The sequence below is a fragment of the Trichosurus vulpecula genome, chromosome 3, assembly GCF_011100635.1.
Source record: "Trichosurus vulpecula isolate mTriVul1 chromosome 3, mTriVul1.pri, whole genome shotgun sequence".
Taxonomy (NCBI): Eukaryota; Metazoa; Chordata; class Mammalia; order Diprotodontia; family Phalangeridae; genus Trichosurus; species Trichosurus vulpecula.
Genome location: NC_050575.1, coordinates 351,050,073 through 351,063,611, shown reverse-complemented (window position 1 = coordinate 351,063,611; position 13,539 = coordinate 351,050,073). Strand labels below are relative to the sequence as shown.

Here is a 13,539-nt window from a genome sequence, read left to right as displayed (position 1 = left end):
GTCTTAGAGAAATACAAAATAGAATTCTATGTGATATGCCACAGGAAAAAAAAGGTTGATGAAGAGGTTTCATGGAGATAGTGGTATTTGAGTTAAGTTTGAAAGGATAGGTAGGAATTCAGCAAACCGGGAGAACAGCAATAGCTGACATGCCAGGAGCTGGGACAGCACAGGGCATTTTTAGGGAGGGTATGTCCTCTTTGGCTGAAGTGTAGGGAGGAGCATTGTGGATTAAGAGTTGGATAGGTAGGCTAGCACAAGTTTATAGGAGACAAGGAACAAAGTTTTAATTTTACTTTCTGGGCAATAGGTAGATTTTGGAGCAGATGAGGGACATGATCATATCTGCATTTAAAGAAAATTGCAGTGGAAAAAGAAATAGATTTGGGAGTGGGAAGTGGAGGCCAGATCAGTTTAGAGGCTCTTGTAGTAGGCCATACAGTGCTCGTGAGGATGCGTACTAGGGATGTATACAGGGGAAATAGGGAAGAATGGATGGATACAAGTATTGCAGAGTTAGAGTCAGTAAGGCTTGTTAACTGCTGAAATTTGCAAGTATAGCAGAGGGAAGAGGAAAAAATAATACCATTCTTTTGAAAATACAAAATTGGATGACAGATAGGGCCACTGAAAGAAATAATGAAGTCTCAAAAAGGAACATGCCTACCTTAAGGGCTAGGATGAGGATAAGGACGCAGAGAAATGATGAGAGAGATTAGTGTGTTTTATCTAAGGCTGAGGACAAAGCAAGTATATCTGCTCATCAAGGATAAATTGTGAGGTAAAGGAAGAAGAGTACTTATAAAAGGCCATGGGATTTGGAGTTTATGCAGAAGTTTAGGAGTTCATGCAGAAAGAAGTTTCCATACAGTAATGAGGGTGTAGAGCAGTGTGCAATGTCTTGATCATCATGAGTGGTGAAGTATAAGCATCCAGTTTGGCATGACATTTTAACATCTTTGCATCATTAATTGCATTAATCACTTATTGATTACCAAATTAAACGTTATTGAAAATATCGGGGCCAATCTTTGCACAAATCTTCCTTCCTCCCAGCAAAGGCACTGAAATTCTGTAGTAGTTACCAGCCTGTAGAACAATGAGTGAAGTGTAAGCCCCTCTTCTTTATCTGTCGTATTTGCCCAATGAAGATTTGTTTTGTCACAATGAAATATTTCTATTATGTATAGAATGATAATTATTTCTCACTAAACCCATTGAGGATCTCCCCACGGCACAGAGGGAACCTTGGGTTCTCTTGTGCTGTGCCAGCCGAGCACAAGTTCTGGCAAGTCCCAAAAAACTTGAAAGACTTCACATACTGGCCTTTCAAGATTGTGTGTCAGTCAGTTATCTGGAGATAAGCCTTGCTCACTTCCCTGAGGATCATCACCAGATGGTTGACTGCTAGGTGGCTTTTTTTTTCTCAGTTATAACAATTCATAAAGACTATATAATTAAGGAATAGCAGAATTACAGCCTTCTTGATGAGGAGCATATCCATACTCATAAAATTATGGATCCTTGAAGTATAGCAAGATGTAGATGAAACATAGTCCAAGTGGTTTTCTTCAGGAAGTGATTTATTTGGAAAACACATTCTAATGAAGAAGTTATTAGCTGCTGTTGAAAAATTAGACATACCAAAGAGGTAAGATGAATGCACAGTTACATCTTTTTTTATCTGTCTTATTTTACTCTTGCCAGATCTTCCTTTTCAGACTGTTCTGGCTCTTTGGAAAAAAGTACAAAATGACAGGACCTTAATCTTGTGGCATGAGTAATTGAAATGTCAGTGTGGCTAAATTATCTTAGATTGAAAATGTCAAACTATGTTAGACCCTATCTCTACTAGTAGAGAATATTTTCTTCTGTTTCTGCCTCAGGGAATTCCTCAATACTAAAATTGATAACATGAGATTAGTCCTCTCAGTGAGTCCCCAATTTATTTTTCTTTTTCCACTTCAGTTTTTGGCATCTTGGGAATTATAAACTCTTAAGATCCATGTGGTTTTCTTGCCCCACACCTGGTTTTAGGAACAGGCTGTTGAGGCATTTTCATAGCGTAATGAACACATCAAGGTGCATTTATGCTTATACATGATGAAAACAATGTTGAGTTTTATTACTTTAGTCGATTTTGGTTTCTGGTTTTTGCAGGATCCCCGTGTTAGAGGTCACATGTCACGTCAGGCTACACAGGGAATGCCAGTCCGTAACACTGGAAGTCCAAAGTCATCTGTGAAGACCCGCCAAGCTTTCTTCCTTCATACTACATGTTTGACCAAACTTGCTCGCCAGGTCTGCAAAAATACCCTCCGGCTGCGGCAGGCAGCAAGACGACCCTTTGTCCCTATTAATTGTGCTGCCATTAGGGCAGAATGTAAGATGCTTTTAAATTCTTAACTATATGTGCTGTGCTTCTGATCATTTTTCTGTTTTTTTGTTTTTGTTTTTGTTTTCTTTTTGGTTTTTTGTTTGTTTGCAATAAACATCATTTCTTGTCTACAGCCTTTATTTGGTTTAATTTTTTAAATTTTTTTTTGTCTATTCTAGTTTTAATTTACCAACTTAATGAAATGCCCTAGAACCTCTCTACAATACTGTTTTTCATAGAGTTCAGTATAAACTTAGTCTGTTTTGTATCCTTTCCAAGAGGTCCTATTAAGTGGCACTTTTACCCTATAAACTGAGTGCCACAGGATTGGCCCGGAGCCTCTGTGAGGCTTTATTATATGCTGAGGTGCTTCAGTACAATAGGAAATCATATTTGAATGAGTTAACGTTAACAGTTTCATTAAGTCTTATTGTTTAACATCTAGCATTTTTTTTGTGTCTGTGCCACCTCTCATTTTCCCATTAGCATTTACAACTATTACCCAACATTATCTAGAAGTTTCATGAGTCTCACTGTATGTCTGTGAGACTATAAATTGTAAATACATTTTGCAGAACCTTGAATTACTTTGGATGAGGATTCTGAGAAGAATCTCTTAAATTAAACTTCGGGTGTGGTATTAGACTTTTATTTTCCTGTGTTTGACATTTTTTTCATTGCATATACATATGTCATTGAATCATATATTTCCATGTATTCTTTATATGATTGTGTGACTATCATTTTCTACACATAGCACTTAACATTGGGGTTATGAATTTACATTGTCATTGAGTAGATTATCCTGTAACTACCCTGGCAACCAGACATACGCTTGCCCTGCTTTGGTAGGGCAGCCTGAATTCATGCTAGACTTGAAAAAAGAAAGAATATTTGAAATGCATTTTCTTTTCTGGATACAAAGTTCTCACAAAATCATGCAGTTTTGAGACTTATAGGGTAAAAGTTCTCTGAGAGAGTAAAAGGTGTCCCTTAAAGGGAGCACAGTAAACACAGATTGTGTACAAAGGTCCTAGGATTTTGGGAAGAAGGGGCAAAATTAAAAACAGCACTTAACAGCATTGATAACCTGACCTTTATTGTTCCTTATTGACACTTCCCCTGGCTTATAGGTTTAAATGTGAACCTAAGAGCTTTCTTCTTTAAGAAATGGGGAAAAACAAGTCTTTGGGTTCTACTCTTCTATTCATCTGCTTTGAAAGACATAACTTTATATGTGATTTAAACTTTGGAAAAATAAGACGTGAAGCTGTTGAGAGGAAATAAATGAAATTCTTCTTTTTTTTTTTAATTATCAGGGACCCAGTTTCATCTTTGTTTCTATAAATGGGGGAGAAAGAACACAAATTAAAATTAGCCATTGAGGAACCTTGCATTTCCTGTGATTCTCCTGCAAATTTATCTGTTAATTTGTACACTAGCTTTATTTTTGTTATTGCTTTAGTGAATTGTCATCTCTTTTTTTTCCCCTCAATTAAACTGCCATATTGCCAAAGGAGTCAAGGTTTAATTTACCTGGATTTGATTTCAGAAATTAATTAGGTTATGATTTAAAATAAAACCTCAGCCATTAGTTTTGTTGAGATTAAAGAAACACATTACCTTACACTTTCTAATCATTTTATTTATCAACTGCAGGGAGAATGCTACATTTAGAATGTGATTCTTACAAAAAGTTCACTCATGCTCTGAGGCTTTAGATTTTAATTTTTCAGCAGACAAGTTTTTGATGAACTACCTTTTCCTAGCACATAATTGATTATATTTTACATCTTTATAGCCTTTCTGGGTGAGCCCTATTACAACATTAACAACAGTTCCTTTGGTTGTTTAATTCCTTTGCGGGGGTATTCAGATAAAATGCTGACAAATAAGGCATATTTATGATTTGATCAGGTAGGAGTTAGTAATTATGAAAGAAATGATAACTGAAGCATTCTGATTAATGCAGCCAATTTAAATTTGAATATACTCTGAGAAGAACACAGCTCTATTTTTATGTTGGGAAATTATTTGTTTGTTGTTAAGTAGTAACCACCATCTTGACATGTCATCCTGACTTTTGTTTTCCATATAAAAATTGAAGTTATATGTACTTTACTGTAATTTGACCTCCCTTCACCTCCCCAGCCTGGCCATTACCTTGGTATCACCAGTGTTGCTTAATAGTGAAGTAAGAACAGTGGTACACTGGCATGGGGGAGGTGACCTGTGGCATATGTATTCATTCTTATAGTAGTAAAATAATTTTAAGTTAAAAATAAGTTGCAATACTAAAACTGAAGAATTTTGTTGCATGAATTTCAGAATATTTGCAGATATGACATGACACATTTATCATCAAGTTTTAGATTCTTTATAAAAAAAAAGATCAAGGGTGGGCATATATTAGGGCACATATTACTGCCATATTTTTCTTCTTGTATGGTTTTATAAATAACACTTTTTAAACATTAAATAACAAGACAGGATCACCGGTGGACAGATCACCATGACCCTTAAGGTTATTAGATCATCCCCACTGCTGAGGTGAAGCACCAGGTTATCCTTGATGAAATCCACCAATGACATAACAAATTGAGTTATCAATCAAATTCTGTCTTGTTTCCTCACCGTTGAGTCATGAAAGCATGTTGCAGGCGGGGTTGTGAGGTTAAATCAAATGACTGACGGCTTTTCAGAGGCATGGCTAACTGCTGCAACACTCTCCCGCCCCCCACGGAAGTTTGGGGGTGGTGATTTAATTTGCTTATTTAGCCATTGTGGGCTAGCCCAATCATCTGTTTGAATTTCAGTTTCCTCAGCTGTGTAAAATTAGGATAATAATTATTTTGAAGGTTATTTTCAGGATCAGATAATAGTGTTTGTGAAGTGCTATATAAGTGTTAGTATTATTATTACTGTTGTTACTTAATTATAGTAGTTCAGGATAATAGGCTTTCACATGAAAAAGAGGTCTGTGAGTCTGTGCCCCACTGAAATTGAATGCTAGTGCTGCTCCTTGTTAAGAGATACATTAATGAGGCACTCCAATATAGTTTAATTCTGTCAAGGAGCTAATCGAACCTCAGAAGGCAAAATAAATCCTAATGTTCTTTTTTTATGTGCCATATTTTTTCTTAACCATTGTGTAAATATCTTGAGTACAGTTCCACGAAATGTTAAACCCAGATGAAATTTTGCTTACATAATAATAGAATTAGTAATTCACATTTTTGTAGCATGTTATGGTTTATGAAGTACTTTCCTCCACAAGAAACCTATGAAGTATAATGCAAATTTTATTACCCTCACTTTACAGGTGAGGAAGCTGAGGTTCCGTTAGGTAAAAATGACTCGCGCATCATCATGTAGCTAGTTTACGAAGTTTGGAGTTGAAATTTGACAATTGCCACAAAAACCATTGGATTTGTCAAGATTTGTGAATGTTTTTCCTTCACATGCTCTTGGGTTTTTTCATGTAAACTCAAACCCACTGTGTTCTATTTCAAACAATCTACTTTGTAAGGATTCAAAAAACTGCTACACTTAAGCATATAGACTAATAGGTGAGTGGTGTTGATTTTAACAGTGATTCATCAAATTTGGCATTAAAAAAGCTGCAGGTGCAAGCGAGGTCCATACAACGTAAATAAGCTGGATTTTCTGCTAAGTGAATTGAGAATAAAAGAGGCAAATTTCCCCGTGTTAGGAACAAACATGGCACCACCCATGGAGTTTTTAATAGGTATTTCTCAGATGTAATAATAGACAACTGTCTTGTTTGACCTTTGAATTATTCATTTGGCTTAATCAACTGAGGCAAATACACACACATACACAAACATATACGTACATATGTGTGTGTGTGTGTGTGTGTAGAGGCCTAAGCATTATTAGTGACTTCAGAATTAAAGTGAAATTTTTGATAACAGATGTTACTCAATTTCTAATCGAGTCTTTTTGGGGAGGAAAACGATATCATAGGAAGAGGAGGCTCAAAGGACTTGAGTTTCGATCCTTGTTCTATCACCTGAGAACTATGTGAGGGACATGTGCCTTAGATGATGTCTTATCCTTTTAAGCTTTAACATTCTGTGATACTTAACAGGATAACAGTCTCATGGATAGGTACAGTGTATTCTTTGCTTGCCTTTGCTTTAAAATTAGATACTAAGTAAATCTGTGTTGGTGTTAAATGGCAGTGAATTTGAAATCATCATAGACAATAGTTATATCTATGAAGCAAGAGGAATTTTTTTAACTTCCAGAATGGGGCTTCATTAAGAGATTTTCCCATTTTAATTGCCTTCCTCCTGCATTTAAATTTGAATCTGTAGTAATTTCCCTTTCTCAGACTATTCAGAAAGTCCATACCAAAGTTACTAGTTTTCATAGCTTACATCACCTAATAAGAAATATTTGTTTTCCCTTAATTTCTACAACATATATAAACCAGTTCATGGAACATTTTTGAGGCCCTTCTATTGCTATAAAATTCTTGACTAGCTATAAAATTCTTTTTCTCTTAAGCAGTAGCCCTAGGACTTAGCGCTTTGAATCTCAGTTTCTTCCCCCTGTAAAAGAATAAAAGCTTATATTTATATAGCACTTGACAAATGATAGTGTACTTCCTTCTCCTATAGGAAGTGAAAGTATTGTTATCTCTGTTTTATAGAAGAGGAAGGTCAGAAAGGTGAGCGGCTTGGCCAAAAATCAGCTTACTAGTTAGTGTAAGAGCAGAGACTTGAACTCACATGTCAGAGTGCAATGAAGATCACCTCAAAAGGCTTTAATGTCACAAAGGAAATCTGTAATATTAAATATTACTTACGAGAATCATCAACAGAGTTGCTAATTAGATAAGAAATTATGGCCAAATTATCACAAGCTAAAATGAAATACCTTTGGGTGATTTGGTCATACCCACACAGTGAGTTTCTTGGTTTACTTTCCTATCGTTCCCCCCAGAGCTTGCCCTACATGAGCATCAACGCTCCTTCACTCTTTAGCTTTGAGCAGCGAGGCTAACTTTAAAAAGTAATAATAAAAACAGGAAAAAAAACCTGACGTACTTCTGCCGAAGAGGGATTTGACAAATGGAAGTTTTATATATAGGCTTAAGCATATATCACATATCCCTAGACCCATACTAGAACAGAATGATACTGTCTAGGGAAAGATTACTTTTGTGTAATAGTCTAAGTCTGACATTCAGAATTTGGCACCTGGTATTTTTCTTCAGGATAGGAAGCAAAATAAATTTAACTGATGATATGAACACAGTGACAGTCTTTATCTAAAAATAATTGGAATGCTATGGTACTTATTTTCATAAATGATTTTCCTCTATGGCACATTTCAAGTGTAACTAAGTTTTAAGGGTCTAGTAAGGTTAAGAAGGAAACATTTTAATATTAACTTTTCAGTAATTTGACAGCACAAGGATGTTTGTTCTTTAAGAACCTCCTTTTAGGATTGGTGGAGCACTAAGCAGTTACCTAAAAATGTGCCCAAAATGCTTTCATTGTATTTCTTCCCAAATTTTCTTTAATAAGCATCTATTTTATAAAAATTTCCCAAGTAGAAATAAAGAATTAGATACACGGAAAACAAAGAGATTGGATTATAAAGCATTCTCAATGGTTACATTAATAATTAAGAGATTACTTCTATTATGCATGCAAACAGTTCATGAGCCATGCCATGGTCTCTGCTACTGTACGTGCCAGAATGATAGTGTTAGACTTGCAGATAGAAAGACCCAGATTCAAATCCTGCCTCAAATATGAGCCATGTGACCCTGGCAAGTCATTTATTTTCTCTCAGTCTCAAGTTTTCTCGTCTGTAAAATAGGGATATCTGTAGCACTTAACTCACAGGGTTGTGAGGGTCAAATGAAATAATGTTGGTTAAACACTTTGAAAGCATTTTTTAAATGTTATATAAATCAGTTATATCTGAAGCTATTTAATATATACCTTGTTTATTCTCATTCTCAAAAATGTGAGTTTGAATAGTGTGCAGGGAGAATAAAGGATGAGAAACTTCCCTAAAATGTTAAATTTCAATCTGAAATAATTAAACTGGAATATTGGAACATATCTTGTAATGCAAAAGACATATCCTGCTCCCATTTCTCAGCTCCCAAGACTGCTGTGTACTGAAAGATTCCCTCATTTAGGGAGTTCCCAGGGAGACAAAGGGAAACTTCCTGTAGTAGAAGTAGGAAGCCAATGGAGACATTTTTCAGATAATAGAGGGAGTAGCATAAATACTGAATTGAATTGGTTAAAGCTGCTCTGTTAGGAAAAAAAAAATCAAGGCCAGTCCCATTTGAGAAAATTTGAAACAAATCCAAAAGTAAGTAAAACCATAACCTTTTCTCAATGTACATTTTATTAGGACTCCTGACTGTTCTAGCCCCACAACTTTTCTGGTATGAAAGTCTTCCATATACCACTACTAGTATTTTATATCCATATGAGAGCTAATTAAAGCACATGTATTGGCTTGGGCTTAGTGCCTTGTTTTTCTCTGCCTGAAACATCTTCTAGTGGGTTATAAGCAGACTTGTGAGGACTTTTATGAGTTAATATCCATACCAACAGTATCTTTCTAATATCTGATAGATGAAACCCTCTGTCTACAAACAGGCACTTAACCACTCAAGTCTCAGAAGTAATGACATTGTAGGATTCTACAGCAGGGTAAAAAATGAGCCGTGAGACCAAATGTCCCAGTGAGGGCATCATCTCCTGAATTCAAATTTGCCAAAATAGTTTTAAGACTTTCTCATTCTGAACCTGCTGCAGCTGGCTGGAGCAGGAAGGGACCTTTCTCTTGTCTTAATCCTGTCAATTGCCCTGTTCATCTGCCACGCAACACTACATTCATCTCACGGTAAGACTGGCTCAATGTTACTTTTCAGAGATCTCTCTCAGTTACAGTGACTCATCTCAGCTTCCTAATGACTACATAAAGGTTGTTACTGTTCATATTAAAAGGAAAGGCTTTCACAAATGGAACTTTTTTTCAAATAAACATGTTAATCTGGCATGTGTGTGAAGGCAAATCTGTAAGATTCTCTTTTCTGGGACTTCTGGGTGGGAAGTTCACATCGAATTCAGGAACTGAAAAGAAAGTGTAACTAGAAAATTTCCATTTTTCATCAACAAGGGTGGGGTGGGAGACACATCATCACCTTATTCTACTTAATATTTTAATTTCCAAAGTGTGCATTTTGGAGAAAATAGGAAGCTTACTCTTGTGTTTGTGTTTATTTCTTTCCTCAGATGCAGACAGACACTCAGAGGTATCAGGGAGTCCTCTGAAGAGCAAAAGCACTAGAAAACCTTTGGCATGTATCATTGGTTATTTAGGTGGGTACACATATTAGGCCTATTTAATAATTCTATGTGCCAAATCCCTTCAAAGCTCATATATACTTTTCATGTGACTTAAATTAGAACCATTCAGACCTTCAGTTGGTTATGAAATTCCATCTAAAGATTACATTTGAAAAAGTGATCTTTTATATTGGGTTTTTTCCCTTGCTTTTGCTCTGAAAACCCTCAAGCATAAGGGTCATTAGAACCCTTTGTTCCATTTGCATGTCAAAACTTCAATGCTTTCATAATTAAGAATGGTATTGCCATAAAAAGATTGTTAGGCAGTAACCTCATGATTTCTTTGCAAAATTCCGAGATGAATAATTTATATAATGATGGTTATTAATATACCTCGATGCAAAAATGGGATTGTGTGAGTGCTTGAATTGTTTGTTAGCTTTTCATTTCCTCATAAAAATGAAATGCATTCCTAGGATAGCATTCAGTCTTCTTGTTCTGTTAGAGAAATTTATAGATATTAAGTAATCATACTACATACTTTAAAGACATCCAGTCTTTCTTAAAATCAAGACACAGCCCTTTATTGTGAATGTTGTCATCAGAGAAAATTATGATCCCACAGCTCAGAACAGCTCTCTTTATACTTGCTGTCCATCCAGGGAAAAATAGACTTCTTAAGATGTTCCCTTTCCAGTGTCATATGAACATTATGGTGTTAGATTAGTTAGTTGTTGCAAAGTGCATTGAGATTTCAGTATGGATTTGGGGGTCAGAAGATCTGGGTTAGAATCCTAGTTCTGACACTGTATAACCATGGGAAGCAAGTCACAACCTCTCAGAGTCTCAGTTTCTGCATTTGTACAAAGGAGGTGATACTTGCACTGCTACCTGGCTTGGCTATTGTGAGCAGGGGACCCTTAAAAGGGACATATAAATGTGAGTTGCTATTATAATACATTGCAGGGTCTGATTCTAGAATCTTCTGACAGGAGTTCCTACCCTCATCCTTTATTCAGTCTTTTGAAGGAACAGAATATTCTATTGTACCTTATGCGTCTGTTTCATAGTCATTTGGGGACTCCTTTCAGCCAAGTCACTATACAGACATGGGCCACATTTGAGTAATGGCACAAGATTTCTGTGGGATAGAGAGCCAAGAAGTAGTCATCCCAGTAAAACCATTCCAAAGGGCACAGCAAAGCAAAGTGATTGCCTCAAACCCTCCATTTTTAGGGGACACTTCATTGCTTTTGAAACTAGGCTGCTGAAAATGTGTTGTGACTTGGCCAGCAGTGGAAAGAGAAGGGACTAACCAGTTGGTACCAAATGAAAGCTGAGGTACTCATATGCATGCAGTTAGCACCTAGTTCTGAGAGGCACCACCCTCCCTGACCCCTCCAAAATTCTTCATCCTTTGTCTCCAAGACAAAGGGCCTATGGATGTCTGATTGGCACCAACATACCTATTCCTCCTTCCACATAATAAATTTTATTAATAGTAACAGTAATTATAATAACATTTATGATTCCTTAAAGTTTGCAAAATGTTTTACATGGTTTATCTCATTTGATTCTCACAACTCTGTGAAGTAGGTGATATTTATAATTACCATTTCATTGATGAGGAAACTGAGGCTGAAAGGTTAATTGATTTGCCCATGGTCTCATAGCTAGTTAAGTGTCTGAGGCAAGATTCAAACTCGGGTCTTTCTGACTTTAAGTCCAACATACTAGCTACTACACACTTTGCATTGATCTTTGGTGACTTCCCTTCATTGGTTCCTTCTTTTTCTCTGAAATTTTTATACCTACTGATTTATTCCAGGTGTTCATGGTTCCAGATTCTTCCTGTATAAGGATGTTAACAGACTGAGAGTCAGGTGTGGTGAAAAGAGCAGAAGATTTAGCTTTGCCAGCTAGTTCCTAGGCATTTGACCTTACTGAGATCACTTAACTCACTGGCCTCAGCTTCCTCATAGAAAATGAGTGGGTCTACAAAGTCCCTTCCAGCACTAAGCTTCTGTGGGTAAGGGTTCCTTTGGAGAAATTTATCCTGGGTCTTGCACTTCTCCTCACTCACTCTCACCTCAGACTCTCAGATATGCCTAGTTATAATCCAATTACAGATGGAGATGAAAAATGGTGACTAGGACACCTGGGGAGATAGTTCCTGGTTTGATTTCAAACATACAGAGTAAAATATTGTTAGTCCTACCTTTAAGGGGGGGTTTCTCGGTCCTACATATCTCCTAGGAGTCTGCTGATTTCTAATGCTATGTCCTTGCCATGCTTCCAGTGAAGAGTCAGGTGCCATATTCCTTTAATAAGATAAATGGTTCTGAGTGACCTCAAGTGGCTGCTTTTACATATAATCGTCCCACAAAAGGCTCAGATCTAGCACTCAGGAGGAGAGCCAACCCTTTTTAGATAAATAGAACCATGGTAACCAACACTTGAGGCTGATTCATTATGCACTGACTTGAAAAATTTGCTGGTTCATAAGGAATTGACTTTAAGATCATTAGAAAATGAGACATGTACCTAGTCATCAGCTAGAATGCATAGTGATATTTTAATAACTTGTTCCTTGTTGAGAAAAACCTTATTTCTTCTCAACAGAGATCCATCCTGCAAAGAAACCAAATGTACTAAGGTCTACGCCAAGCCTGCAAAGCCCATCCACTAAGCGAATGCTTGCCACCCCAAACCATGCATCTCTGAGCATCCTGGGAAAGAGAAACTACAGCCATCACAATGGCCTGGATGGTATGTAAGCCTAGCACTACAGGAAGACATGATAATAGGCTGAGGCTTTTTCTCCCTTGCTGGGGTCACCGTCTTGAGAAATGAATCATAGATATGCTACCCCCACCCCTGGTACCTAATCCAAGCATACCATAAATGCAAGGAGATAGAGAATTTGCCCTTGCCACAGCATATTAAATTTAGTCCAGTGACATTGCTCCAATTCATCTTAAAGGTGTGACGTTTTTTTCACTCACTGTCCTGATGTGGAGTTTGCAGGAGTGATTTGAAATTCAGACATGTTTACAGTCTATATTTAGGAGGTTGCTCTTCTTGGCTGGGAATGTCTTCTCCCTGACTCTTAAAAGCAAGGAAAAGGTTGATATCAACTTTAGTGTCATAGTACTTGTTTTGGGTTTGATTGTAATGGCTTTCTTCATTTGGAACTGAATTATATTATATGCTTGAATCGCAAACATATCTAGAATAAATCAGCCAGAAAACTGAATTATACATTTCAGAAGTCCTTGAGTTTACAACTGTCATGGTTGTTTAAGTGTTCACATGTTTTTATGAACAAAGCTCTTCCTAGACTTTTCATGCTTTGTTGAACTCTAAACTCAGTGACAATAGGTCATATAGGAAATCTCATAGGGTGAAGATTTCCTCAGAAATTCTTTTCTTCCACTTGTCTGTCAAGTTTTGATGGTTGTAATAATGACTGTGGCAGTGAAAATTTGGAAGAGTTAATCAGGAAAACTGCTCATAAATCTGGCCACCAGTACTGTGTTGTAAATATACTTTTGGAGAATACAGACCATTTTTCAGCCCTTACAGACTCATCCTTTGAGCCTTTGCAGAAATGTTTACCTGCTCACAAAAATATTAGCCAACTATTCCCACACTAATCAAAATCTCAACTATAACATGCCTACAGTTAGTATAACTGAAGCCTAAGGAAGGGTCAGAGTCAAGGACCTGATTTTTTGTCTGATGCTTACTTGTCTCAGGCTTATTTAGGTATTTGGGGCATTTGCTATAGAAAATCACATCTTTCTATCTACA

The 13,539-nt window shown here is 36.7% G+C and overlaps 1 protein-coding gene across 1 annotated transcript in view; it reads left to right on the top strand.

Annotated features, from left to right (window-relative positions):
- Positions 1-13,539, top strand: part of MTA3 (metastasis associated 1 family member 3) — a 203,163-nt gene that overhangs the window by 173,939 nt on the left and 15,685 nt on the right. Inside the window, exons 14-16 of the mRNA XM_036748813.1 lie at positions 2,161-2,383; positions 9,673-9,759; positions 12,349-12,495. Of these exons, the coding sequence (XP_036604708.1) occupies positions 2,161-2,383; positions 9,673-9,759; positions 12,349-12,495 (457 nt within the window). The remainder of the gene's footprint in view (positions 1-2,160; positions 2,384-9,672; positions 9,760-12,348; positions 12,496-13,539) is intronic.